The 26,350-nt window shown below is 45.6% G+C and overlaps 1 protein-coding gene across 3 annotated transcripts in view; it reads left to right on the top strand.

Annotated features, from left to right (window-relative positions):
• The window catches only part of LOC119965230 (pro-neuregulin-2, membrane-bound isoform-like), an 885,803-nt gene that overhangs the window by 29,252 nt on the left and 830,201 nt on the right, over window positions 1-26,350 (top strand). The window contains exon 2 of one of the 3 annotated variants that reach the window (XM_038795698.1): window positions 12,604-12,690. The exons of the other annotated variants lie outside the window; for them this stretch is intronic. Coding sequence (XP_038651626.1) covers window positions 12,604-12,690 — 87 coding nt within the window. The remainder of the gene's footprint in view (window positions 1-12,603; window positions 12,691-26,350) is intronic. 3 annotated transcript variants of the gene reach the window in all.

Genomic DNA, 26,350 nt, shown 5'->3' with positions numbered 1-26,350 from the left:
CCAGTTCCCGCAACATGCGGCCCATGGGCGCCGCCATTTTGACCCCGGCAGGATCTTCAGGCGCCGCCATCTTGTCTCCCCCACGGGGCATGGACGCCGACAGCATTCCATGACCTGGGCCCCCCACGCTCTCCATCTTCTGACGCCAGCGACAACCGACCACAGCTCGCCTCAGTGACGATCGACCAGTCTCGTCCGCACAACCTGGCCACCGCTTCGACCAGTGTGAGAATCAACGGTCACGTGACCTCTTGCCTGCTGGACTCCGGGAGCACCCAAAGCTTCATCCACCTGGATACGGTAAGGCGCTGCTCCCTCGCGATCCACCCCGCCAATCAAAGAATCTCCCTGGCCTCCGGATCCCATTTCATCGCGATCCGGGGGTTCTGCACGGTCATTCTCACGGTCCAGGGCGTAGAATTCAGCGGCTTCCGCCTCTACATTCTTCCTAATCTCTGCGCTGCACTATTGCTGGGCCTGGATTTCCAGTGCAATCTCCAGAGCCTTACCCTCAAATTCGGTGGGCCCCTACCACCCCTCACTGTGTGCGGCCTCGCGACCCTAAAGGTCAACCTACCCTCCCTCTTTGCCAATCTAACTCCGGATTCCAAACCCGTTGCCACCAGGAGCAGACGGTACAGCACCCAGGACAAGACCTTCATCAGGTCCGAGGTCCAGCGGTTGCTTCGGGAAGGCATCATCGAGGCCAGCAACAGCCCCTGGAGAGCCCAAGTGGTAGTCGTTAAGAAAAACAGAATGGTCGTGGATTACAGCCAGACCATCAATCGATACACTCAGTTCGACGCGTACCCCCTCCCATGCATATCTGATATGGTCAATCAGATTGCGCAGTATCGGGTCTTCTCAACGATAGACCTCAAATCCGCCTACCACCAGCTCTCCATTCGTAAATCGGACCGTTCATACACTGCTTTCGAGGCAGACGGTCGTCTCTATCACTTCTTCAGGGTTCCGTTTGGCGTCACTAATGGGGTCTCGGTCTTCCAAAGGGAGATGGACCGAATGGTCGACCGGTACGGTTTGCGGGCTACCTTCCCGTACCTAGACAACATCACCATCTGCGGCCATGATCAGCAGGACCACGATGCCAACCTTGCCAAATTCCTCCACACCGCCACTCTCCTCAATCTCACCTACAACAAGGAGAAGTGTGTGTTCAGCACAACCTGCTTAGCCATCCTCAGCTATGTGGTCCAGAAAGGAGTTCTGGGGTCTGGTCCCGACCGCCTGCGCCCACACATGGAGCTTCCCCTCCCCCACTGCCCCAAGGCCCTCAAACGCTGCCTGGGGTTCTTCTACTACGCCCAGTGGGTCCCAAACTATGTGGACAAGGCCCGCCCACTCATACAGTCCACCCACCTTCCCCTTACGGCCGAGGCACAACAGGCCTTTGCCCATATCAGAGCTGATATAGCCAAGGCCGGGATGCACGCAGTGGATGAGACACTGCCCTTCCAAGTAGAAAGTGATGCATCAGACGTCGCACTTGCCGCCACCCTCAATCAGACAGGCAGACCCGTGGCATTCTTTTCCGTCATGTCTCAGAAATTCGGCACTCGTCCGTCGAAAAAGAGGCCCAGGCTATCGTTGAAGCTGTGCGGCATTGGAGGCATTACCTGGCCGGCAGGAGATTCACTCTCCTCACTGACCAACGGTCGGTAGCTTTTATGTTTAACAACACGCAGCGGAACAAGATCAAAAACGATAAAATCTTGCGGTGGAGAATCGAGCTCTCCACCTACAATTACGAGATTTTGTATCGCCCTGCCAAACTCAACAAGCCCCCAGACGCCATATCCTGAGGTACATGTGCCAGCGCACAAGTAGACCGACTCCGGGCCCTACACGACAGCCTTTGTCACCCGGGGGGGTCACACGATTGTACCATCTTGTCAAGGCTCGCAACCTGCCCTACTCCATCGAGGAAGTACGGACAGTCACCAGGGACTGCCAGGTGTGTGCGGAGTGCAAGCCACACTTCTACCGGCCGGATCGTGCGCGCCTGGTGAAGGCCTCCTACCCCTTTGAACGCCTTAGCATGGATTTCAAAGGGCCCCTCCCCTTGACCGACCGAAACACGTATATTCTCAGTGTGGTCGATGAGTACTCCAGATTATCCTTCGCCATCCCATGCCCCGATATGACGTCTACCACCGTCATCAAAGCCCTAAACACAATCTTCGCTTTGTTCAGTTTCCCCGCATACATCCACAGTGACAGGAGATCCGCATTCATGAGTGATGAGCTGCGTCAGTTCCTGCTCAGCAGGGGTATCGCCTCCAGCAGGACGACCAGCTATAATCCCTGGGGAAACGGGCAGGTAGAGAGGGAGAACGGGACGGTATGGAGGGCCGCCTAACTGCCCTATGGTCCAGGAACCTCCCAGCCTCTCGCTGGCAGGCGGTCCTCCATGATGCACTACACTCCACCCGGTCACTACTGTGCACCACTACGAATAACACACCCCATGAGCGTCTTTTTGCCTTCCCCAGGAAGTCCACATCGGGGTGTCACTCCCGACTTGGCTCGCAGCTCCAGGACCGGTCCTGCTCCGTAGGCACGTCCGACTCTACAAGGCGGACCCGTTGGTGGATAGGGTGCACTTGCTCCGTGCCAACCCCCAGTATGCCTATGTGGCGTACCATGACGGCCACCAAGATACTGTTTCCCTCATAGACCTGGCACCAGCAGGTTCCACCCATACACACTTCTCCAGCCACCCTCCCCTCCCCCGGCGCTCCCAACATTAACCCCCCCCAGAACCATCCCTCCTTCCCCTGACCACGCCAGAAGATGAAGAGGATTTCAGCACACTCCCGGAGTCATCCAACATCAGGCCAGCATCGACATCGCCAGTACGACATCGCCGCCACCGCTACGTCGCTCCCAGCGGAACGTCTAGGTACCAGACCGGTTGAACCTCTAACTGGCACCAGACTTGCAACGGTCATTTTTTTTTCTCCCTGATAAAACACTGTACATAAATTCACTACTGTATGCAATTCTCCACCACCCCTGCCAGACTCATTTTTAACGGGGTGAATGTGGTAAACCACTGTTACATCTGTATTAGGTGATGTAAGGTAGGTCCTGTACTGCAGGTTCGCCGGTAGCCCCTGCCTGCTGGCTCCAGGAGTATAAATATGCGTGTCCTCTATTCAGCAGCCATTTTGCCAGCAGCTGTAGAAGGCCACACATCTTGGGCGAAATTCTCCGACCCCCAGCAGGGTCGGAGAATCGCCTGGGGGCGCCTAAAATCCCGCCCCCGCCGTGGCAGAGATTCTCCGCCACCCGGGAAGTGGCGGGGGCAGGAATCTCGCCACTCCGATCGGTTGAGGCCCCTGCGGCGATTCTCCGGCCCGGATGGGCCGAAGTCCCGCCGCTGGGAGGCCTCTCCCGCCGCCGAGGTTTAAACCACCTCTGGAACGGCGGGCTCAGCGGCGCGAGCAGGCCCCCGGGGTCCTGGGGGGGCAGGGGGCGATCGAACCCTGGGGGGTGCCCCTACGGCGGCCTGGCCCGCGATCGGGGCCCCCCCTCAGAGTCCGGGCCAGTGCCCTGGCTGCTCTATTTTCTTCTGCGTCCGCCGCGGCCTCCACCATGGAGGAGGCGGAAGAGAACCCCATATTGTGCATGCGCCGACAGTGTCGTCAGCGACCAGCTGGTCGCTGACGTCACTGCCGGCGTATGTGCGGACCGGCGAAAGCCTTTCGGCCAGCCCCGCTGCCGGGGGCGCCGGTTTTTTGCGCCGGTCTTCTGGTGGCAACCGCTTCGGCGCGGGGCTGGCCCCCAAAGGTGGGGAGAATTCCCCACCTTTGGGGAGGCGTGACCCCTGAGTGGTTGGCGCCACTCCCCTACTCCGGGACCCTCCGTCACGCCGGGTAGGGGAGAATGCCGCCCCTTACTGCAATAAAGCCACAGTTGTATCCAACCTTAGTCTTTGTACAATTGATCGTGCATCAAACAATTATTTTTCTGTCTTTATGGTGGAAGATACTAAAAGCAAGAATAGCAGAAACCCGAGGGGAAAAGGGAGTGAGGAACTTAAGTTATTTGTTATCACAAGAGAAAGTTTCTACATTAATGAATGGGAGTAAAGGTTGACATGTGCCTTAGACCCGATGGCCTGCATCCTAGTGTCTTCAAAAAGTGGTTCGAGAAACAATGAATGTATTGGTTGTAATCGTCCAAAGATTGCCTGGATTCGTGAAAGATCAAGAAGTTTGGAAAAGTGCAAATATAACTCCCCTATTCAAGAAGGGAGGGAGACAGAAAGCATGAAACGATAGACCAGTTAGCATAACATCTGTTGTTTGAAATATTTTAATCATTGGAATATTTTAATCAGGAAGCAGTATCAGGACGTTTAGAAAATAATTCCATAATTAGAAAGAGTTGATATGGTTTTGTTTTATTTTTTTCATACATTTAGAGTACCGAATTATTTTTTTCCAATTAAGGGGCAATTTAGCATGGCAAGTCCACCTACCCTGCACATCTTTGAGTCGTGGGGGTGACACCCATACAGACAAGGTGAGAATGTGCAAACTCCACATGGACTTTGATATGGTTTGTGAACCATATCGTGCCATGGCAACACGGTGGCACAATGGTTAGCACTGCTGCCTCACAGCACCAAGGACCTGCGTTCAATTCCACCCTTGGGTCACAGTCTGCGTAGAGTATCCGCGTTCTCCCCGTGTCTGTGTGGGTTTCCCCCAAGGGCTCTGGTTTCCTCCCACAGTCCAAAGATATACAGGTTAGTTGCATTGGCCATGCTAAATTGCTCCTTAAGTGTCCAAATGATTAGGTTGGGTTATTGGGTTACGGGGATAGACTGGGGGTGTGGGCCTAGTGTAGGGTGTTCTTTCACAGGGTTGGTGCATGCTCAATAGGCCAAATGGTCTCCTGCACTGTAGTGATTCTGTGTAGTGATTCTATGAAAGGAAAATCATGTTTATTAAGAGTTCTTTGAGGATGTAACAAGCAAAGTGGATAAAGTAGAACCTACAGTGACGGGTATTTAGATTTCCAAAAGGAATTCAATAAGGTGCCACGTACAAGGTTACTACACAAGAAACAATCACAATGTTGGGGGTGATATATCACATGGATAGAGGATTGACGAACGAACAGGAAACAAGGCATTGGGATAAATGGATAATTTTAAGGTTGGAAAATTACAACTTGTGCGGTTCCACAGGGATTAGTGCTGGGCCTCAACTATTTACAATCTGTATTAATGACTTGAATAACGGGATGGAATGTGTTGTAGGCATCTTTGCAGGCAGTACGATAATAGGTGGGCAAGGAAGTTTGAGGATGACCTAATCAATCACAGAATTATTAGGCACAGAAGGAGGCCATTTGGCCCATCATTTCTGCACTGGTTCTCCGAAAGAGCCATTCTACCCGTTCGCCCTGTAACCTTCACATTCTTCCTCTTCAGATAACAGTCTCATTTGATTGCCTTGATTGACCCTGCCTCCATCACACTCCTAGGCAGTTCATTCCAGACCTTAACCACTCTCTGAATTAAAAGGTTTTTCCTTATGTCACTATTGCATCTTTTGACAATTACTTTAAATTGCTGTCCTCTTGTTCTTGATACTTTCCACAAATGGGAATAGTTTCTCCCTTTTTACTCTGTCTAGGCCCTCGTGATTTTGAATACCTGTGTCAAATTTCCTCTCAATTTTCCCTTCTCCAAGGAAAACCTGCCCAATTTCTCCAATCTATTTTCATAACTGGAGTTCCTCATCCTGGAACTATTTTTGTGAATCTTACTTTGCAAAGGGATTATCGAAGGTTAAGTGTGTGGGTAAAATATGACAAATGGGGCACTATGTGAGAAATTAAGAAGTTATCCACTATGGTGGGAAGAATAGAAAATCAGAATTTTATGTAAATGGTAAGAGAAATGCAGAGTGCTGAGTAGAGAGATCTGGGTGCCTTTGTACATACGTCACAAAAGTTAACATGTGGGTGCAGTGAGTAATAAGAAGACAAACAGAATGTTGGCCTTTATTGCAAACAGGGAACTGTTATAATGGGCATTGATGAGTCCACACCTATGGTACAGCAACAATTTTGCTGTCTTTATTTAAGGAGGAATAATCATCCATTGGAGGCAGTTCAGTTGAATCCTAATGGGTAGTCTTCTGAGGCAAGGTTGAGCCAGCTGGGCCTATAACCACTGGAGTTTAGAAGAATAAGGGGCGATCTTATTGAAATGTATAGAATTCTCAGGGGGTTTGACAGTGTAGATATGGAGAAAATGTCTCCCCTTAGGGATCACAGTTTCCTAATAATGGGTCTCCCCTTTAAAATCGAGATAAGGAAGAATTTCTTCTCTCAGAAAGTGATTCAGCTTCGGAATTCTTTACCCAAGAGAGCGGTGGAGGCTGGGTCAATAAATCTATTCAAGGCAGAGTTAGACAGAGTTTTTGATCTACGACAAAGTCAAGAGTTACATGGGACAGGCTTTAGAGCTGAGACCAACCATGATCTTTTTGAATGGTGGAGAAGACATGAGGGGCCAAATGTCCTATTCTTTCCCCTATATTTCATGTCCTTATCACCTTCTATCAGAAGGATGTGAGAACCCATGCAGTAGCAGACCAGGGTTAATTTGTCACTCCCCTGACGAAGGTACCTCTTACTTATTTTCTACATCACACTCAGCAGTTCAGTGGTGCAAGGGATCAAACCTGCACCTCTCCAAAATATGGATGATTGGGTCCATCAGTGTGGTAAATCCATGCCAGTATTTTTCTTGATGGAGGATAAATCAGTTCTGATTATCCATTACAATAACAAGAGCAACAGCTTTTGGCAATGTCTACCAACTGCCAACTTGGGTTAAAGATCAATTGAACTCAATCAAATCTGTCAGGTTTCATTGAGGCTTTGAAATGCTTCAGAAATTTGGAAGTAATGTCAAAAAATTGGCAGCATAAATGTTAACTTAATTCAGCATGTGCAATAAATTATCGTATTATGGGTTGGGTTGTAAAATGCTGAGTTTTACTTCATTAAAAAGTAATCAAAGCCTCATTCATTTCACCTACATGCCGCAGTGGTACATTGCCTCAGCAATTATTTATATATGAAACACTGCCTTAATTGTAGTTTAAATCTTAACGTAAAATACCAAATTTGTACTGGAATGACTTCAGAATGGGCTAAGTAAGCATGAAATGTAAACTTGTGCATATGCATCCTTTAAGCATTACAACTTTTCCTTCCAGGTGTGCATTTCACCTTAATGGACATTTTTTGGAGAGAAGCAAAGATTTGTGGTAGCAGGAATCACCAAATCAAATCATTATATGAAGGCAGATGCAATAATTTAAAAAAGTTGAGAATAAGTGTTTCCAAACTTGAATTTTATAAACCTATAGATTGAGGAAAAAGGAATGACTAAGAGAACAAAAAAAATACATAATTCTTATGTGGGTGGAAGCAAAGATTCTTGAATGGGATAAGGTGGGATGCTCGAGGATACTCGAGCAAAGAGGGTACAACTATCATGAAAGCCTAACCAGATGGGTATCGAAAGGAGACGGCTGAGAAGTCTATTTGATAAAGATTGTTCCAGTTATGGAGGGGTTTGATAGAGTAGATGGGATATTCTACATAGACATTAGCCCCAGTGTCTATTTAGGTGAAATGAACATCATGATTACAGGGCATACTAACCAAAATGTGCAGTGTTACGGTCCCAGTTGATGTTATAGTTGGACATGAAGATCTAGAATGGAACCCTGTCTCATAACTTTTACATTTTTTAGAAGATGTGGAGGAACAGTGTGACAGCATTGCCAATTAGCTGTTAACAACAAGAAAAAAACTTATTAATCATGAAAAATTTGACAATAATATAATTTATTTGACTACTTCACTCCCCCTTATCTTCACAAATGTATCCAGGTTTCAAGGATAATACAAGTTACATGATGTATCTTATGTTGTAATGTTCTGAATGAGCAATTATGGAAAATCAACACATATAGACAGTTGTTCACCCAACAAGTGACACATTTTTGGTGACCTCATTCACCTGTTGGGTGAACACAGTTCAGAAAGTGTCTATATGTGTTCATTTTCCAGAATTGCTGCCACATCAACATTCCCATAGCACAAACATTCCCATCTCGGGCAGCATGGTGAGAAACCCCAAGGCTCCCTGTTATGATTCTTAACTGGAGTCCATTTTCATTAAGCAAATTCAGTGTTTAAGAGGTCACATCAAAATACCACCGCATTAATGCTGACATTCTCATTATCTTCATTTTTAAATGTGCCTTCTTCCCATGGGCAACTGGTGTGCCTGTCACTTTTTGGTTGTAGGTCTCTATGTGCATATTTGAAGTCCTTTATTCCAGCTTAGGACCCTGATTGCAACTTATATGGGAAGCTGAGGCAGATGACTGCTGCGGGCTCCAGAAACTGCATCCAAATGTTTTTCAAGTTAGATTTGTACTTCTCCTGGTCAGGAAGTCTTGTCCTAATGTTCCCGAATAATGTCCCTGCCTCTGAGCAGAAGCTCCGTGTTCGAGTCCTACCCCAGGACTTGATAGACAAGGAAGGTGCATTCATAATGCGGCCAAACAGGTTGTGTATCAACCTGACAATCCTTCCAACATGCTAATGGCTTGCGGTAAGAGCGAGAGAGACTCCTGGCCAGCCATACTTGATGTAGTGTGGCGGCCCTTAAGCTCTAAGACTCTGGTGACAGACAAGCGACCTGATCCAGGAATAACTAGCTATAGAAACCGGAGAAAGTCTGCCTAAGTGCATCACTAGATGCGGGAAGAGAAGTGGAATTTTCCTGATCATATAAGCATGTTGCCAGTGCTGGTCCACCACTTTGCTTCCCTTCAGGACCAACATGAGTTACAATGCCACCACAATGTTGAATTGCTGCGGTATAGAAAAGATACTTTATTTCCCAAAGGGAGTTAGGAGATCAGGGTTTTCTGCCGCAGGAGCAGGTGGGTAGCTGTTCTGCTCTGAAAGTTAAATCTGCTCCAATGCTTCTGCCCTCCAAAGAAAAACAGTGCTCTCATTGTTCAAAATGCTTTTACTTATTCGTAAAAAATAAAATTAAATGAAAGAACTGAATTTTTCAGGCACTCTGCTTACAGCGTGTTCCTTTAATGTGAGGTCGTGCATTCTCATGATTTTGTGGTTCCTTTGGGTCTGCAGTCTTCAAGTTATGATATCCCATTTGGCGGTGCATTATCAAATGATGAGCATAATTGAACAAGGAATATATTTCATCTGTCCTCTTCAATCACATTCTGATGGACATTCAGTATGATGCAGATGCTGATAAGTGCCATCGGACGGAGGGTCAATAGAAATTTCATTCGGTATACTGCATTGCCTGCATCGATCAGCTACAGTACAGCTATAACACTGGCATCTACCTGGCAATGTGGATAATTGCCCAGGTATGTCTGGCACAAAGCAGGACAAATCCAAACTAGCCAATTACTGCCCTACCAGTCTACTTTCAATCATCAGTAAAGTGATGGAAGAGGTCATCAACAGAGCTACCAAGAGGCACTTACTTTGCAATAACCTGCTCACTGATGCTCAATTTGGATTCTGCCGGGGTCACTCAGTTCCTGACCTCATTGCAGCCTTGGTACAAACATGGACAAAAGAGCTAAACTCCAGAGGTGAGGTGATCTTCAGCAGCTTAATCAATGACTCTCCTTCCGACATAAGGTCAGATGTGGTGATGTTCACTGATGATTACACAATGTTTAGCACCATTCGTGACTCCTCAGACACTGAAGCAGTCCACATGAAAATGCAGCAAGACCTGAGCAATATCCAGGCCTGGGCTGACAAGTGGCAAGTAACTTTCATGGCACACAAGTGCCAGGCAATGACAAGATAGAATCAAACCACTGCCTCTTGACATTCAATGGCACTACTGTCACTGAATTCCCCACTATCAACATTCTGGGGGTTACCATTGACCACAAACTGAACTTGACTAGCTGTATAAATACTGTGGCTACAAGAGCAGGTCAGCTGCTAGGATTATACAGCGAGTAACTCACCTCCTGACTCCTCAAAGCCTGTCAGCCACCTACAAGCACAAGTCAGGAGTGTGATGGAATACTTCCCACTTGCCTGGACAAGTGCAGCTCTAACAACATTCAAGAAGCTTGACACCATCCAGGATAAACTTGATTAACACCGCTTCCACAAGCATTCACTCCCTCCACCACTGATGCACAGTAGCACCATCTGGAAGTTTCCCTTCAAATAACTCACCATCCTGACTTGGAAATATATTGTCATTCTTTCACCAGGTCTTTCCGTTCTTTCGCTGGGTCTGAATCTTGAAATTCCCTCCCTATTAGCCCAGTGAGTATACTTACACCACATGGGTTGCAGCGGTTCAAGATAGGGGTTCTAGAAATTAACTCACACCGAATCCAACAGTGACCATGAACCGTTGCACTGAAACCGATATGGAAGATGCTGACACAAAATTTTACAAGTGGCAAGTAACAAATTTGTGCCACACATGTGTCAGGCAATTAACATCTTCAACAACCTAACCATCAGTCCTTGACACACAATGGCATTACCATCGCTGAATCCTCCATTATCATCATCATCCTGGGGGTCACCAGTGACCAGAAACTGAACAGGACTAGCTATATAAAATATTGTGGCTACAAGAGCAGGCCAGTGGCTGGGGATCTTGTGGCAAGCAACTTACTTCCTGACTCCTCAATGCCTGTCCAGCGTCCAAAAGGCAGAAGTCAGAAGTGTGATGGAGTATTCTCCATTTCGCAGCTCATACAGCATTCAAGAAGCTTGACACCATCCAGGACAAATCAACCTGCTTGATTGGCACTCCATCCACAAACATTCACTCCCTCCACTACCAACGCACAGTGGCAGAATTGTGTATCATCTACAAGATGCACTGCAGAAACTCACCACAGCTCCTTAGATAGCATCTTCCAGATCCACGACCAATACCGTGTAGAAGGATAAAGGCAGCGAACATAACCACCTGGAGGATCCCCTCCAAGCCACTCACGGCCTGACACGGAAATATATCAACATTCAAGAAGGCGGCTCAGCACTACCTTCTCAAGGGCAATTATTGATGGGCAATAAATGCTGGCCTAGCCACTGCGCCCATGTCCCGAGAATGAATTTTTAAAAAAGTATCAGTACATAGCCCTAAAGTGGATGGGCATTGATTGGCATGAACGTGACTCCAGGCCTCGAGTTATTCCAGGGGTGTAGAGGGCGTGAACAGAGCCCAGAAGTGGTCTACTGTTTTAATTTGGAAGGGGAAGGATTCATTTTTATTCATCGTGTTGCTGACAGTCCCGAGCAGCCTATTTTTAAAAACTGCAGGTTCGGCTGTGGTCAGTGGGGAACTAGTTTTGTAAATAGATCTTAGGCTCCAATTCGCATACACAGTAGCCTTAATGCAGCTTTCAGGAGGGCATCCTGGGGCTCTCATAACTCAAATTGTGTGTGGCTTATGCAAAGTAGGGAGTGAACACGCATATGCTTCATACAATATTGGAACTTTCAGAGAAATCCAGTTTCTTAGTCTTGATCTTCAAATTATATTTTATAAAACTACAGCCTATGACAAAATATATGTGAACATATGATTTTCACGTAAATTGACAAGAGTTGGTTAACCAATGTGAAATATTCACAAATCTATTTTCTATATATTTATTTTCTAAGTTACCAATTGAACTTAGGCATCACTATGTTTTGTCTTAAAGAACAGACTTGTTTTGGAATAACTTGACCAACTCCACAATTTTATGACATTCATTTCTAAATGAGAGGATCTAACCCAGGAGCAGAAATAATACCACCAATTTCTGAGGGAACAATGGACATCACCACAGATTTCCTTGTATAACCAGATCATCATATTTTGTTTTTTTAAAGCTTAATGAAATATTGTAATTTAATCGAAGAACAAATCAATTTATTACTGGGCTATTTTAAGGTTAGAGCTTAAAACAACATGCCATAAAACCACACGCCATCATCCCAAAACGAATAAAAGAGCACTGATTTAAAATACTCCAAAAATATGTGCTACTTCCTCGTTAGGTGAATCTTTCCAGGAACATCTAATCAACGATCAATAATACTGTCATCTAGTTTTTACATTGTTGGAACTGTATTTGATATCTAGCGGAGGGATAACACTCCTGTGTTAGCACATTGCATCTTTGGGCTTTGGTTTATGAAAATTAGATGACATTTTTTAGTTTATGGACATGTTGATGTAAAAATGGCCACTGAAAGCTTCCTGTTGCTCCTAATACCTTTGACACTTTTGCATTTCCTAGTATAAATGGTATCACCAAACCATACTTACACATTTTTAATCATTTAAATTTTGAACATAATTAATAGATTTGAGTGGGTGGCATCACAGAATGTCAATGCCTAATCTATTATTTTGAGAGATATGAAGGCGAATGAAGTAATCAATTGCATTTAAAACCATTTTTTTAAACATTCATTGTAAACTTATTCACCAATCACTGTTCTTTTTTTCAGTGCTTAGATTACGAGTCATGGTGAAAAACAGCTTTTCCCCAGCAAACAGTAGTGCTCCAACACCAGCAGAATCAGCCCATTTTTACAGTGAGTAACCCACATACGCAGATCTCTCAGTTCAAAACAAGAATAAATTGTTTTAGGTGCACTATCTGTGTGCAAAAACCAGCAATCTTCCTGGTGAAAGAACATTACTTTGGATATTGCTGAAGCATTTTGAGGTTTGATACAGTGTAAACATCAAAACAGCTCTAATCATAACACCAAGTCTGTGCAACATCTAAATGTTCTGATAATAAAGTAATTAATAATGCATTCAATAGGGACATGCATGAGATAACATTTTGTTAAGTCCCTGCGGTACTTAGGTTGTCTATTGAGTCCTTTGAAAAATTGAATGTTATATCGGAACCCCTTTTTTCCCCCACCTATTTGATGCATTAGGTTAAAACTGTTTATTTTGTGGTTTCAATGCAAATAATTGATAATGGTCCTGCATCCACTAGAAACTGGTTTGATATTGAGTAAGTTTGTTTCATTCAGGACACTTTCAGACAAGATTAGTGTCCTAATAATCTGAATTAGTTCGTAGCCATTAGGGGAATAATTGATTAAGATTTATGCTTGTGTCTAAGATTTATTGTGACTCAAAACTTGGCTTACCTCTTGAGTCATTCTACATAACCGAACATAATTACAAGGAATTTTAAGTTGTGGCTTTCTGAAAGATATGTTGACACATTGATACAACAGAGTTTGATGTACAATTAAGTTTTTAAGTATTCAAGGATAAAACAATTGATACGTGAATGATGAACACATTATTTGATACAGGAATTACAATAATAGAGCCATGGCTATGTAATTTAGTTTAGCATAATGTTTTTCGGAAATGCAGTATCACGGTCTAGTTAATCATAAATTAATGTAGCAGACCACCCGTGCTCAACTTTGAAGATTATAATTAATGCATCAGCTTGGAAAAATTAGCTCTTTTCATCCTGTACAGCAAAGTGAGACATTGCATAATGTCTGTAACCAGGATTTTCCGTTCCTGTATGTGGTGGGATTTGTCTCTGGCGGGAAGGGAAATTTGACGGGCCAGCTGAAGGTCTGTTGACTCCGCAGGATCATAAAATCTAGGCCGGTATCTTAGACAGTGTTAATATAACATTGAAACTTTTTGATCGAACAACAGTTAAACTACTATACAGAAACAATCCTATTGTATACTGCAGTATGTGGGTTCCAGGCTGTGAAATTGCAACTTTAGTGAGTGATTTGTAGTGTCCTTGCTTCAAACTTCAGCTGACATTTTGCGGATATTTACATTTGTGATAATTATCTGTTATTTGGAAGAGCCAGTGTCAGAGTAATCTTTTCATCTTTCCAACTTTGGAGACTTGTTTTTTCTGGCCAAGGTTCAACCAAGTTCCACATATATCAGGATGCAAAGATTAAGTTGGATGCATTAAAAAAATACTTACATTTATGCATTTATGTATTGGCTTTTGTGACTTCAAGTTAGTTCAAAGTGGTTTACAACCAATAAAATACTTTTGAAGCATAGTCACTGCTGTAGTGCAGAGAACATGGGAGCTAAATTACACACGGCAAGGTCTCAAACAGTAGTGCAATAATGACCTTTTTAAATGATGTTGGTTGAGGAATAAATATTAATCTGGAAATAACTCTCCTCCTCTTCTTTGAAATAGTGCCAAAGCACCTTTTACATACGCCTGAGAGAGCATAACGAGACTTATTTTAATATGTCATCCGAAAGTCTCCTTCGGTACTGCACTGTAGGGTCAGGCTATATTTTGTGCTCAAGATTTCAGAGTGGGTCCTGAATTCATAACCACCTGGCTCGTGTTATGCATGCCTCATGTCATGGTTCACATGTTTTGGAGGTATGTTTTATTAAAAGATGTGTTAAAAGTAATTAATTTCATTCTTACCTGTGAAGAGGCCATGTGTGTCACATTGCCATGCAGATGGGTGAAACTTAGTGAGATTTTTCATTTTGCGTTTGGCCGGAATTCTCCGTCGTTCATGCCGGCGGGATTCTCCGGTCCCGCTGCAGTGAATGGAGTTCTGGCTGAGCGCCAAATTCTGCGTGCTCGCTGGAGACGGTGGCGGGGCTAACTCGGATCAGAGAATCATTTATCTCTGCGGATTGAGTTAGTGTATAGCTAGCAGGCAATGGTTAATGTTTGCAAAGCAGTCAGAGACTGTCAACTTCGGGTCTTGCGCAGCTTGCAGCTCCTTAGAAATTGAGAGATAAACTAGACCTACACAGGATCTGTCGTTCGTGATGCAGCCGGTGAGTGGGAGCTGGGATTCAGTGTAAAACAAAGGGGAAAAACAACTGGAAGGTTTGATAATCTGGAAGCTAAAGAAAGAAATTCACAGTAATCCTCTCAGTGAAAGGCAATTAACCTTATTGCAGTTGGGGTTCTGGAAGTAATCAGTCTGGTTTCAGTTTGAAACTCTCGCAGTGGGCTACTGGAAACCAAAGGTATTTTCTGATGTTTTAAGCCATTGCGCAGGAATTGCAGGAAGGCCTATGCTTGGGCTATTGGGTTGTGAGGTTTTAAAGTGATATTGGAGGGTCAGTTAGCCAAAAGCTAATGGAAGGACGCCGATGAAGTCTTGCACCTTGGAGAATAACTGGAACACTGAAGAGAAATCATTGTGAATTCTGGAATCTTTGGTTTGATCCCAGTGAGAAAGGGAATGAATCAAGTGTTTGTGAGGCAGGTAACTGTTTGTGGGTGCAGAGGCAGGGGCGTGAGGGGGACTGTGTGGTTGGGGAGGGTAATAAAAATAACTGAGTTTAGAGCATATGTCTTTGTATGCTTTAGTTTAATGTTAATAGTTATGACATTTCCACATACTTTTTTTATAGGTTGGGAGGTTTCCCGCCTCTGCTACCCTCCCAGGCAGTGCACTCCAGACTCCCACCACCCTCTGGGTGAAAATTGTTTTCTTCAATTTCTATCTCATACTCCTGTCCCTCACCTTAAACTTATTCCCCCTTCTTATTGACCCTTCAACTAAAGGAGCTTCCTATCCACCCTGTCTTTACCCCTTGTAATCTTATTCATCTCAATCAAGTCCCCCCTCAACTTCCCCTGCTTTAAAGAAAACAACCGCAGCCTTTCCGGTCTCTCTTCATTGCTCAAAAACTCCATCCCAGACGCTGAATCTCCTCTGCATCCTCTCCAGTACAATCACATTCTTCCTATAGTGAGGCGACCAGAACTGCACACAGTACTCCAGATGTGGCCTAACCAATGTTTTGTACAGCTGCAACATAATCTCCCTGCCTTTATAATCTATGCCACAACTGACAAAAGCAAGTGAATATTGTGCCTTCTTAACTACCATATTAACTGTCTTGCCGCATTCAGGGATCTGTAGACCTGTTACTCCGAGCTTCCTAGTGTCCTATCATTCATTGAGTACTCCCCTGATGTGTTACTCCGTGTAAAGTGCACTACCTCACACTTTTCATGTTTAAATCCATCTGCCACTGATCTGCCCATTTGATCAACCCATTTATAATCTTTCTGCAACCTAAGACTTCTTCTTCACTATTAACCACACTGCCAATCTTTGTGCCATCAGCAAACTTACTTATCACCCCCACATTCTCATCTATATAGTTTAAATATATCACAAACAAAAAGGGACCTAGCACTAATCCTTGTGGTACGCCACTGGACATCGGCCTCTAGCCACACAAACAACCATTTACCACTACCCTTTGTGTCCTACCACTAAGTCAGTTTTGGATCCAACTTGCTAAGTTACCATGCAGCCAATGTGCTTTTACCTTTTTCACCAATCTCCCATGTGGGACCTTGTCAAAGGTTTTGCAGAAGTACATACAAACTATATCAGCTGCTGATGCTCTATCAATGACTCCAGAAGTGAGATTGGATGACAATTGAAGGCTTTATTAGACTAGATGTTTCCCCCAGCAGCGCAGGTACAGAATGCAGCAGCTGGGAGACACAGGCTCTTACACTCCGCCTTACTGGGCGGAACCAGCAGGCAGGCTTCACCAATGATCTTGCTGTCTCAGGTACCTCCCACACCAATGGTCTTACAGCCTCAACCTGGGTACCGTAATACCCCTAATACCGACTACCACAGCTGCATTAACCCCATCTACACATCCAATCACCTCCTTGAAAAATTCAGTCAAATTTGTTCGGCATGACCTCCCTCTGACAAAGCCATGCTGACTTTCCCGAATAAAATCTTGCCTCTTCAAGTGGAGATTAATTCTCTCCTTAAGAATTTTCTCCAATTGTTTCCTGGCCGCTGATATGAGACCCACTGGTCTGTAATTCCTTGGTTTACCTCTACCATTCTTCTTGAAAAGTGGAACCACATTACCTTTCCTCCAATAAAAGCAAATTATTGCGGATGCTGGAACCTGAAACCAAAAGAGAAAATACTGCAAAATCTCGGCAGGTCTGGCAGCATCTTCGGGAGAGAAAAGAGTTGACGTTTCGAGTCCAGATGACCATTTGTCAAAGCTGAAAGACATAGAAAGTTGGAGACATTCATACTGTGGGGTGAGGGAATGAAAGATGAGTCATAGCCACAGAAACCAAGTGAAAAGAGTGTTGATGGCAGGCTGCAGAGAGAATAAAAGGTTTCTTCCAATCCCCTGGCACCTCCGCTGTGACTAGAGAGTTTTGGTCAGAGCCCCTGTAATTTCCTCTCATTACCTCCCACAGCAGCCTGCGACACTACTCATCTGGACCTGGGAATTTGACCACTTTTAAGCCTGCCAAAATCTCCAATACCTCCTCCCTCCCTATGTCAAACTGTTCAAGAACCTCACAGTCCCTCTCCTAGAATCCTGTACGTACATCCTCCTCCGGAGTGAAGACAGGTGTGATATATCCGTTTAACACCCTACCAATGTCCTTCGGCTCCACACACAGATTGTCCCTTAGGTCCTGAATGGGCCCTACTCTTTCCATGGTCATCCTTATCCCCTTGATATACTTATAGAATATCTTGGGATTATTTCCAGTCTTACCCGCCAGTGCTTTTTAAGGCCCGTCTTTGCTCTCCTAATTGCTTTCTTAAGCTCCTCCCTGCACTTTCTGTACCCCACTAGGGCCCTCTGCTGATTTGTTCCCTTTGTACCTGCTAAAGGCCTCTCTTCTTTCTTAATCCTAAATATTCCTAGACATCCAGGTTTCCTGAACCTGTTGCTCCTCCATTTCATTCTGAAAAAAACATGTTGGGACTGCACTCTCCCCATTTAATTTTTGCTTCCCCCCCCCCCCCCCCCCCACTGCTCTGCTGTACATTTTCCCTCAAGATGCCGTTCCCAGTCTACTTCGGCCAGATCCTGCCTTATTCTAATAAAATCTGCTTTCTCCCCATCCAAATCTGTATTTTGCAGACTATCTCCTTCCTGTTCTATCACTTAATGACCCCCCCCCCCCCTCCCCCCACCACTGCCACCTGGAACACTTGTCCGGCTTTCTTCCCCAGAATTAGACCCTTGTTGGATATTGACACAACAAATCTTTCCTGAATATAAGTTTTGATCTATAAGGGAGTCAAAGGTTATGTGGGGTGGCAGGAAGGTGGCATTGAAGCCACAGCTAGATTAGTTGTGATTATATTCAATGGCAGAGCAGTCCCAATGGGCCAGTTGGCCTTGTCCTGCTGTTATTTATATTTGCAATATTATGATCTAGGCTAGATGAACAGTCACCAAAATAAAAACTGTTTGTCAATTAATAACACAAGTGGAATGGCAGACGCACATTTTGGTAGGATGTACTTTCCACCCTTCAAGCAGTCAATGTTGGAAAATTAAGTAAGAAACACTGTGAGCTCATCTACGGTGACTTCCTGAGTCAGTGCATCAGGGAATCTATAAGAAGCCTCTCTCTTTTAGACATTTTTGTGAGTGAGTCAGACTGTATTTGTGAGTAGAAATAGCTGATCCATTCGGCACCAGGGCTTATTGTCCAATTGCATTTAATTGGAGCTTGGGAAAATACAGGCACATAGCTAAACATTTGTGTACAACATCAAGCATGCGTACATCAGCAGAGCTGGCTGAAGGGTGGAAAGTAAGGGTACGCTTTACGTAAGTTATCCAAGGATATGCAGAACTTCAAATCCATTCGGATTGATTATGATTTTCGCTTAATCCATGAATGCCTCAGTGATTGTTTCTAATTTGCATCAATTATTTGGATTGCATCAATATTTTGGACCCGGGGGGGGATCTTCTGGTCCCACTGGCAGTGCCCCCCTGCCCCACAGCAGGTTCTCTGGTGGCAGGGGGTGAGAATAAGAGAAAACCCTGTTGACAACAGTGGGACTAGATGGTGGGCCAATAGTAGGCCACCCCCGCCACCTCAAACCATGCTGCGGGAGAGTCAGAAATATTTATCAAATTTTTACCACGTTGATAAACTATGGTGCAGCGCTATCTGAGAAAGCAACTCCGAAATTACAGAGCAAGTTGAACAAAATATGGAATTGATCACAACAATTACAGAACCAAAGTGAATGAAGACATAACATGATGCACTGTTGATTCTATGATTCCATGCACATAGGAAAGAAGAGAGAACATGTACCACATGAACAATAACAATGAATTTGTTATATCCTGCTCATTGGGACAATTGGTTACCCCGTGTTTCTTGGGGAATATGAGCGGGGCAGGGGGGAGGCGGCAATCACTAGTAGTTTCAGCTGTATAAATAGAGCTGGCCAGTGTGGTACCGGCTGGAGACGGAAGTAGTAGTAAACTACTGCTACTGTGTACATACTGTTGTAAATAAAGTTACTTTCTGTTTCACTCTACAAACTCGTGCTGGATTCTTCGTGGCCCTCACTTGAATTCATATAGCTCCTTCAACATAGAAAGAGTCCCTTCAAACTTAATTTAAAACTTTCGAGGAATATTCGTGAACAAAAATTGACACTGCACTACTTTAATCTTGCATTCGTACCTTCCGTGTTGCAATTCCAAAATTAAATTTTGAATAAAAAAGAACATTTTTACTTAATTATTGGTTTCAACTGGCAGTGCCAGTTTTAACACGATTCTAAGTTAATTTTATGGATACTATGCATTATTGGGTATGAAGTACAATATCCTGACTAGGGTATTATTAATCCTCCTCATCTTACAGTATCTTTGCTGAACCACTCCGCGTAATTAAACATTTCTACCAACAATGTCAAAATTGCTCATTGGAGCTGTAGTTCAGACTTGCAATTTTCAACACTACATTAGAAATATCACTTAATATTTTAATCTAACTTTGTTATTTTTAGGTATGATTGTACAGTAAAATCTTTAAGTTTAGTGCAATCAAACCAGTGCAAAAATCCTATGTTGGGCACAAACATAGCAATGCTAAAAATCGTGTGGTAACTTGGCATGTGAAAAATCTGGACATCTTGTTAGCTGGCTTTGGTACATGCATCAAATTTAATAGATAAGGAACATGAGATCCCTTGACAAATGATGAGTGAGAAAAGATCAATCTAGCCTATTAATGGTATGTTGGGATGCATAGGTGAAGGGCATCATACTTTGAGCACATATAATAGGGGATCCCTCCATAGAATTTACAAAATCATAGAATTTACAGCGCAGAAGGAGGCTATTCAGCCATTCAAGTCTGAACCGGCTCTTGGAAAGAGCACCCCACTTAAGCCCCACGCCTACACCCCTTTATCCCCAGTACCCAATAACCCCACCTAACATTTTTGAACACAAAGGGCAATTTAGAATGGCCAATCCACCTAACCTGCACATCTTTGGACTGTGGGGGGAAACCGGAGCACCCGGAGGAAACCCACGCACACACGGGGAGAAAGTGCAGACTCCACACAGACAGTGACCCGAGCCGGGAATCGAACCTAGGACCCTGGAGCTGTGAAGCAACCGTGCTAACCACTGTGCTACCGTGCCTTTCCATTCGGCACGGAGGGGTTTCCTGTATGGCCTGCTCCTTCACACTCTCTACCTCCTTGCCTTCCTCTATCAGGGCATGTGCTGGCAGTCTTCTACCCTCTGGCAGTGGGGCACGTTTCCAGTCGAGGGCTGTCTGTGGGAGTCTTCCCTTTTTCCAATCGGGGACCATGCAGCAGTGCCATCTAGTCTCAGAGGTTCGTGCCTTTTCTGCGGCCAAGGGGAATCCGTGTTCTCTGTTTATCTAGATTTCCCCAAGTTGCAGCCTCTTTTTAGTTATTTGTAGGGGCTGCTCCTCAACTTTCAGTTGCACTTCAGCCCCACACTTGGGTCACCAAGTGTGGAGGTGGGCGAGGATGGAGGAGAACCTCCTTGTGGGCCTGCTCCTGCCAAGGTGGCCATTAACAGGTCCAGGCGGTGGTTGATTGAGGGGGTTGCCCGACCCAACTATCGGCCCCTCTACCGTGGCCTTGGAGAGGGAGCATGTGGTATCTTCAGGCCATCTGCAACCACTGGGTGCCGTGGGGCCTGGATGGGAATCATATTTTAATTTCATCAGTTAATTTTGTGTGTGTGAGTGTTTATAAGAAAGATGATCTGTCAAATGCATACGAGGCATGTTAAGACTTTGATAAATTTAGGAGGATGGACAGTTATTCCATAGAAGAATATATCATGGAATTTAACAGCTTAGAAATTCGGTTTGGAGACTCCAAATTCAGTGCTTGTTTTCAAATTGTTGGATTGTGCTAAAGTATAAAACATGGATAAGCTCCTGGTCTTGACTGGAGTTAGATTCTCAGAAAGAAATATGCTTTTGGAACAGATCTGAAGCTTTAAAAAATGTTCTGGGGAAGCATTCATTCTGGCCATTATCATGGCACCAATGGGAACACAAAAGATGGAGGATTTGATGCTGGCACAGTTTCAAGACTGTTTAGATGTAGTCGCAAGAGTCAATACGAAAGAAGAACGTAAACAAAAGAAATGAAGATAGAGGACGTGCTTTAACGGAAAGGTTTCTAAGTGTCATTTGTTTTGCTGGGAGATACCCGCCGACTCTGTTGGTGAGCTCCCCACCGCTATCTAACGACACTTAGGGCGCGATCTACCTGACTGGAGGCAGATTCCCATCGCGCCTGAGATGGTGCTCGGAGTGACGAGAAACACCCCGCTATCTAACATCCATCCAGGTAGATGGGGGACATTAGCGGGGAAATTCCTGACAAGGCCGCACTCAGCCCTGATTTCTGCACTGAGAAGCTCTGCTCGCTGGAGCCCCTCAATGCAGCGCGAGATCGGGACGCCATTTTTAAAAGGTTTTTAAAAACCGCCTTCTTGGAGGGGGCGGAGCATCACGGAAGCGGCGCCGCCCCCGATTTGGTCGAGGATTTGGATTCTCGGGCTCGCCGCTGAACGCAATTTCGGCGTCGACGACCGGAGAAACCAGCCCATTAAGTTAGTCATTTTTAGAGATGCTACACATGCCACTCTGCCAGATGGCTATTCTAGTAAAACAGCGTTTATCATTCGTGGCAAAGGATGACAAATGTTGTCCTTTGGCCTGTGAAGTGAAGAGAATGGAAAAGGTTAGTTAAAAACATCTTAGCTGCAGAAACACTGGGAGGAATTCTCTGTTGGCTGACGCTGAAATCGATTAGGTGGGCAAAGAATAGATTCTGGCGCCAAAATCATGGCGGGCGGCGATATGAGGCCAGCTCACAATTCTCTGCCATATCGGCAACGGCGTCAATGCGTTCCGGAACACACATACAGTAGACACCGGTTGCATATTATTAGCAGGCCTGACCCGGTATTCTCCGGAGCCATTTTGATCGGGTGCTGGAGGAGGGGGTGGCAGCAGGCATTCCACGGGGTGATACTCCCCGAGTTCCCGATTGAGGATTGGGCGCCGGAGAAGGTCAGCCTCCAGAACGGGCGCCGGCGGAGGAGGTCAGGCTCCACCATTGCCCCCAACGATTGCTGTCACTAACTGCGCATGCAAGCGCCAGTGCTAACTGCGCATGCTCTGGAGTCAGCACTAACTGCGCATGCTCCGCCAGGGGGTGGCCTGCTGGGGGAGGACACCGGAGCACCCGGAGGAAACAACCCATACGATCTGTGGCCCATGTTCACAGTGGCTGTCAGCAGTATGCGCAGCTGCATGGCTGCCTTTCTGGCTGCAGCAATGGTATTCCGTGCCCATCCACCACGACCACAGAGCCCACCTCCTAACTACCCCCCATTACTCCCCACAGCCCTAGCAGAAGCCCCCTGGCTAGCGGTACAACTACCAGCAAACTATGAGAGTACCCCCTCTCGCTCCCTCTGTAGTCACCACGACAGTTCCACGATTTTTGTAAGCACAAGTGAACCACACCGTTCGGAACTCAGCCCATCGGAGGCGGAGAATCGCGGAGGCCCCGGAGAATACCAGGTCGGGCCGCAAATGGTGTCAACTGTATGTGCTTTCCGGAACACATTGATGCTGCTGTCGAGGGCTGTCAGATAGGAACAATCTAACATTAAAATCCATCCTCACCCAAGTAGCATAAACCCATGAGGGATTTGTAAGATCTCACTAGAATTTTGAAGTTTAATGTGGTAATGGATGTGGAGCCAGTGGAGGTCAATGAAGTCAGAGGTTATACAGGGCCTCATTTCATAATAATAATAATAATTGCTTATTGTCACAAGAAGGCTTCAATGAAGTTACTGTGAAAAGCCCCTACGCCACATTCCGGCCCCTGTTCCGGGAGGCCGGTAAGGGAATTGAACCCGCGCTGCTGGCATTGTTCTGTATTACAAGCCAGCTGTTTAGCCCAATGTGTCAAACCAGCACCATTTGCCGTCAAATCGGCGGCTGTCGCGATTTCGGCATCGGAACCGATTCTCTGCCCAATCGCCTTTCCCGATTTTGCCGTCGGCCAATGGAGATCCCGCCCAGAAGATTTTGTTGCAAGTGTTTGAGGAAGTAGACTTATGGCAAGATGAGTCTGTTACAGCAATTGCATTGTATTCTAAATTTTACATTTTGTTGCCTGAAAAGAAGCCCATTCCACCTGCATGAAACAAATTCGTCACATCTTAGAAATATAAATAGAGATTAAATGGAGTGCCATAGTCCTAACCCCTTGGCTAAAAGGTTGGAACAGAGTCTTCCCATGACCCCAAAAGCAGTCTCTCTCGCTCTCTCTCTCTCTCGCTCTCTACTGGGAAGGTTGATCATTGCTGGAACTGACTGGCAGGCAACCATGCCTTGGAGCTCATCTAGGTCCTGGGTCACTGGTGCCAGGTTGGCATCCCCAGAAAAAAGGGTGAGGGGTGAAAGGCTGCATAGAGAGGGGGTGGAGGGAAGGTTTAGGGAGGAGATTAACCAGAGGGTAGGAGGGCCACCCTCTAATGGGTGCTGGGGGGAAGGCCCACAAAGGAAGTCCACTCCTTTGCCCGACACCAGCCCGTGCAGCTAAAGCTGACGGACTTCCCCATAAAATACCCACAGTGGTGTGATGAGATTGTTAAGTCACCATTCATTAACTTAAGGGCCTCAATAGGCCCAAGGGTTGGCAGACAACCTTTCGGCTCTCCTGTCCCTGTCTATTTGCAGTGGGGGCAGGGACATGCTAGTATGTGGCGGGCATGATGCTTGCTGATTTAATGTGGTCCACCACCTTCAAACCCGCCAGTAGGGAACATCTAATCCAGCCTATAATTGTATTATCTATCACCATCTCAGCACAATCCTCAAGGTAACCTATATTTAGTAAGTGCAAAGGATATGTAAATTTGCCTAAGCAGGACTTAATCTTCTAAGTATTTCTTCAAGTATACTGGGCTGGATTCTCCGCAGCCCTGCGCCAAAATCGTGTTTGGCATGGGGGCGGAGAATCGACATTTGATCGAGAATCGGGCCCGGTGCCGCTCCCGCCGGAGGATCGCTCGCCCGCGAATCACGACGCGCGGCTGGGTGGCCATTGCCAAAGGCCCTCAGAGCGATACTCTGGTCCCAACTGGCCATGTTCCCGATGCCGTGTTTCTAACCATGTCTGGCCGGTCGGGATTCGTGTGGTGGCTGCGGACTTAGTCCGTGGCCGCCCTGGCGGGGGGCGGGGGGATCCAGCACCGGGGGCAGGGGTGTCTTCTGGGTGGCCGGGGCAGCGATCGGGCGGGTCAGATGAAATGGCGCGGGGTAGATTGGTGGGACTTTGTTTCTTGGTCCTGGTCCGAGTCTGCCATCCCATTCGGCGCGCCCACTGAGGGCCACCGTTGTATGCATGCATGGACTGGGAACCGGAAGTGGGGGGGCCCGTATCCACAGCCAACGCTGCCTGAAGCTCCCCGGGTCCCTGACAGCTCCCTGCAGGTAAGTGAATTGCTCTATATTTGTTTCAGGAAAGCCTGGAGTGAAATGCCAGCGATTTTATGCCGGCATGGGGACATAGCCCCATTTGTGGAGAATCCAGCCCACTGTGTAATATAATGCTGTTGCTCATTGTTCTGTGCTTCGGAGCTTAGTCAATGAATCAGCCTGTTATGGATTGACGGCTTTGATTACACAGGAATAATGAGAATTATAATAAAATTGCTCATCAGATAAAAAATCATACTTGCAACAGAGCTGTCATCAAAGCTGTTGTCAATCTGTTATATTTGAATCGGATATTCCTAACATGTTAAATCATTTGGGAAAAGCAAATGAAAACATTTTAAGACAAAATGAGTAATGAGCACAATTCATTGGAGAAAACAAATGGATTACTTGAAAGAAAAAATAACCAAAAAGATGGGTGTCACTCATGCCCTATGGCAGTTGATCTACTTCAATATCCTCAAGTTCTTTTGATGTCTTTGAGTTCTTATCTGCAGGTAGCTATGTTAACGTTTACAGAACAGCTTTTCAAGTTTTGTTTTGTATTTTAATAGATATCTTTCAATGTTGTTGTAGGTTAGACCGTCTAGAACATGCTTAGGTAATTGGTATTCATACTCCAACTCATCCAGATCTTCTTGGCTCACCAAATGAGGCCCTGTATGACCTCTGACTCCATTGACCTCCACAAGCTCCACATGCATTGACACTTTAAACTTCAAAATTCCAGCAAAGTCTTACAAATCCTTCATGGGTTTATGCTACTTAGGTGAGGATCAATTTTAATGGGGCTTTTCACAGTAACCTCATTGAAGCCTACTTGTGACAGTAAGTGATTGTTATTATTGTTATGGATTTTAATGTTAGATTGTTCCGATCTGACAGCCAGGAGCCTGTGGTCAAAGGAATATGAGGTTAGCTGATGGTCAATGAAAAACTTAAAATGAAACAAAGATACCTACTCGCATTTATGCCCTTGGTAGAATCAGATATTCTTCATTACATTGTAAAACATTTGTGATGCCCCAAATTGTGCAATGTATTGTGAGAAATGGCACATCAAAACCATGACTCTTTCTCACCCTGGTCATTCCCCCTTGTTATGGCTGTCATTTCTGAACCCTTGAGTTCAAGGGATGCAGACTGGTAAGCATATTGGAGGACAACTGCCTTAGCCATTCACAGCCAGATTTTCCTGCACCATATAATTCACAATTGTGCCCATCTACCAGTCTCATCCAGGATCATCCGAAATGCAAAAATGACTTCAAACATCGTGGGCAGAATTCCCTGCCGGCCGGTTTCTCCGTTCTGCCAGAAGCACGCCCATGCCTGTGAGGTTCCTGGAAGCATGAGGAGGCCACAATGAGAAACCCCATTGGCAGGTGGCGGGAGCG

The sequence above is a fragment of the Scyliorhinus canicula genome, chromosome 4 (assembly GCF_902713615.1).
Source record: "Scyliorhinus canicula chromosome 4, sScyCan1.1, whole genome shotgun sequence".
NCBI classification, from domain to species: Eukaryota; Metazoa; Chordata; class Chondrichthyes; order Carcharhiniformes; family Scyliorhinidae; genus Scyliorhinus; species Scyliorhinus canicula.
Note: the sequence above shows the minus strand (reverse complement) of the source record. Positions and strands in the feature narration are given on the sequence as shown.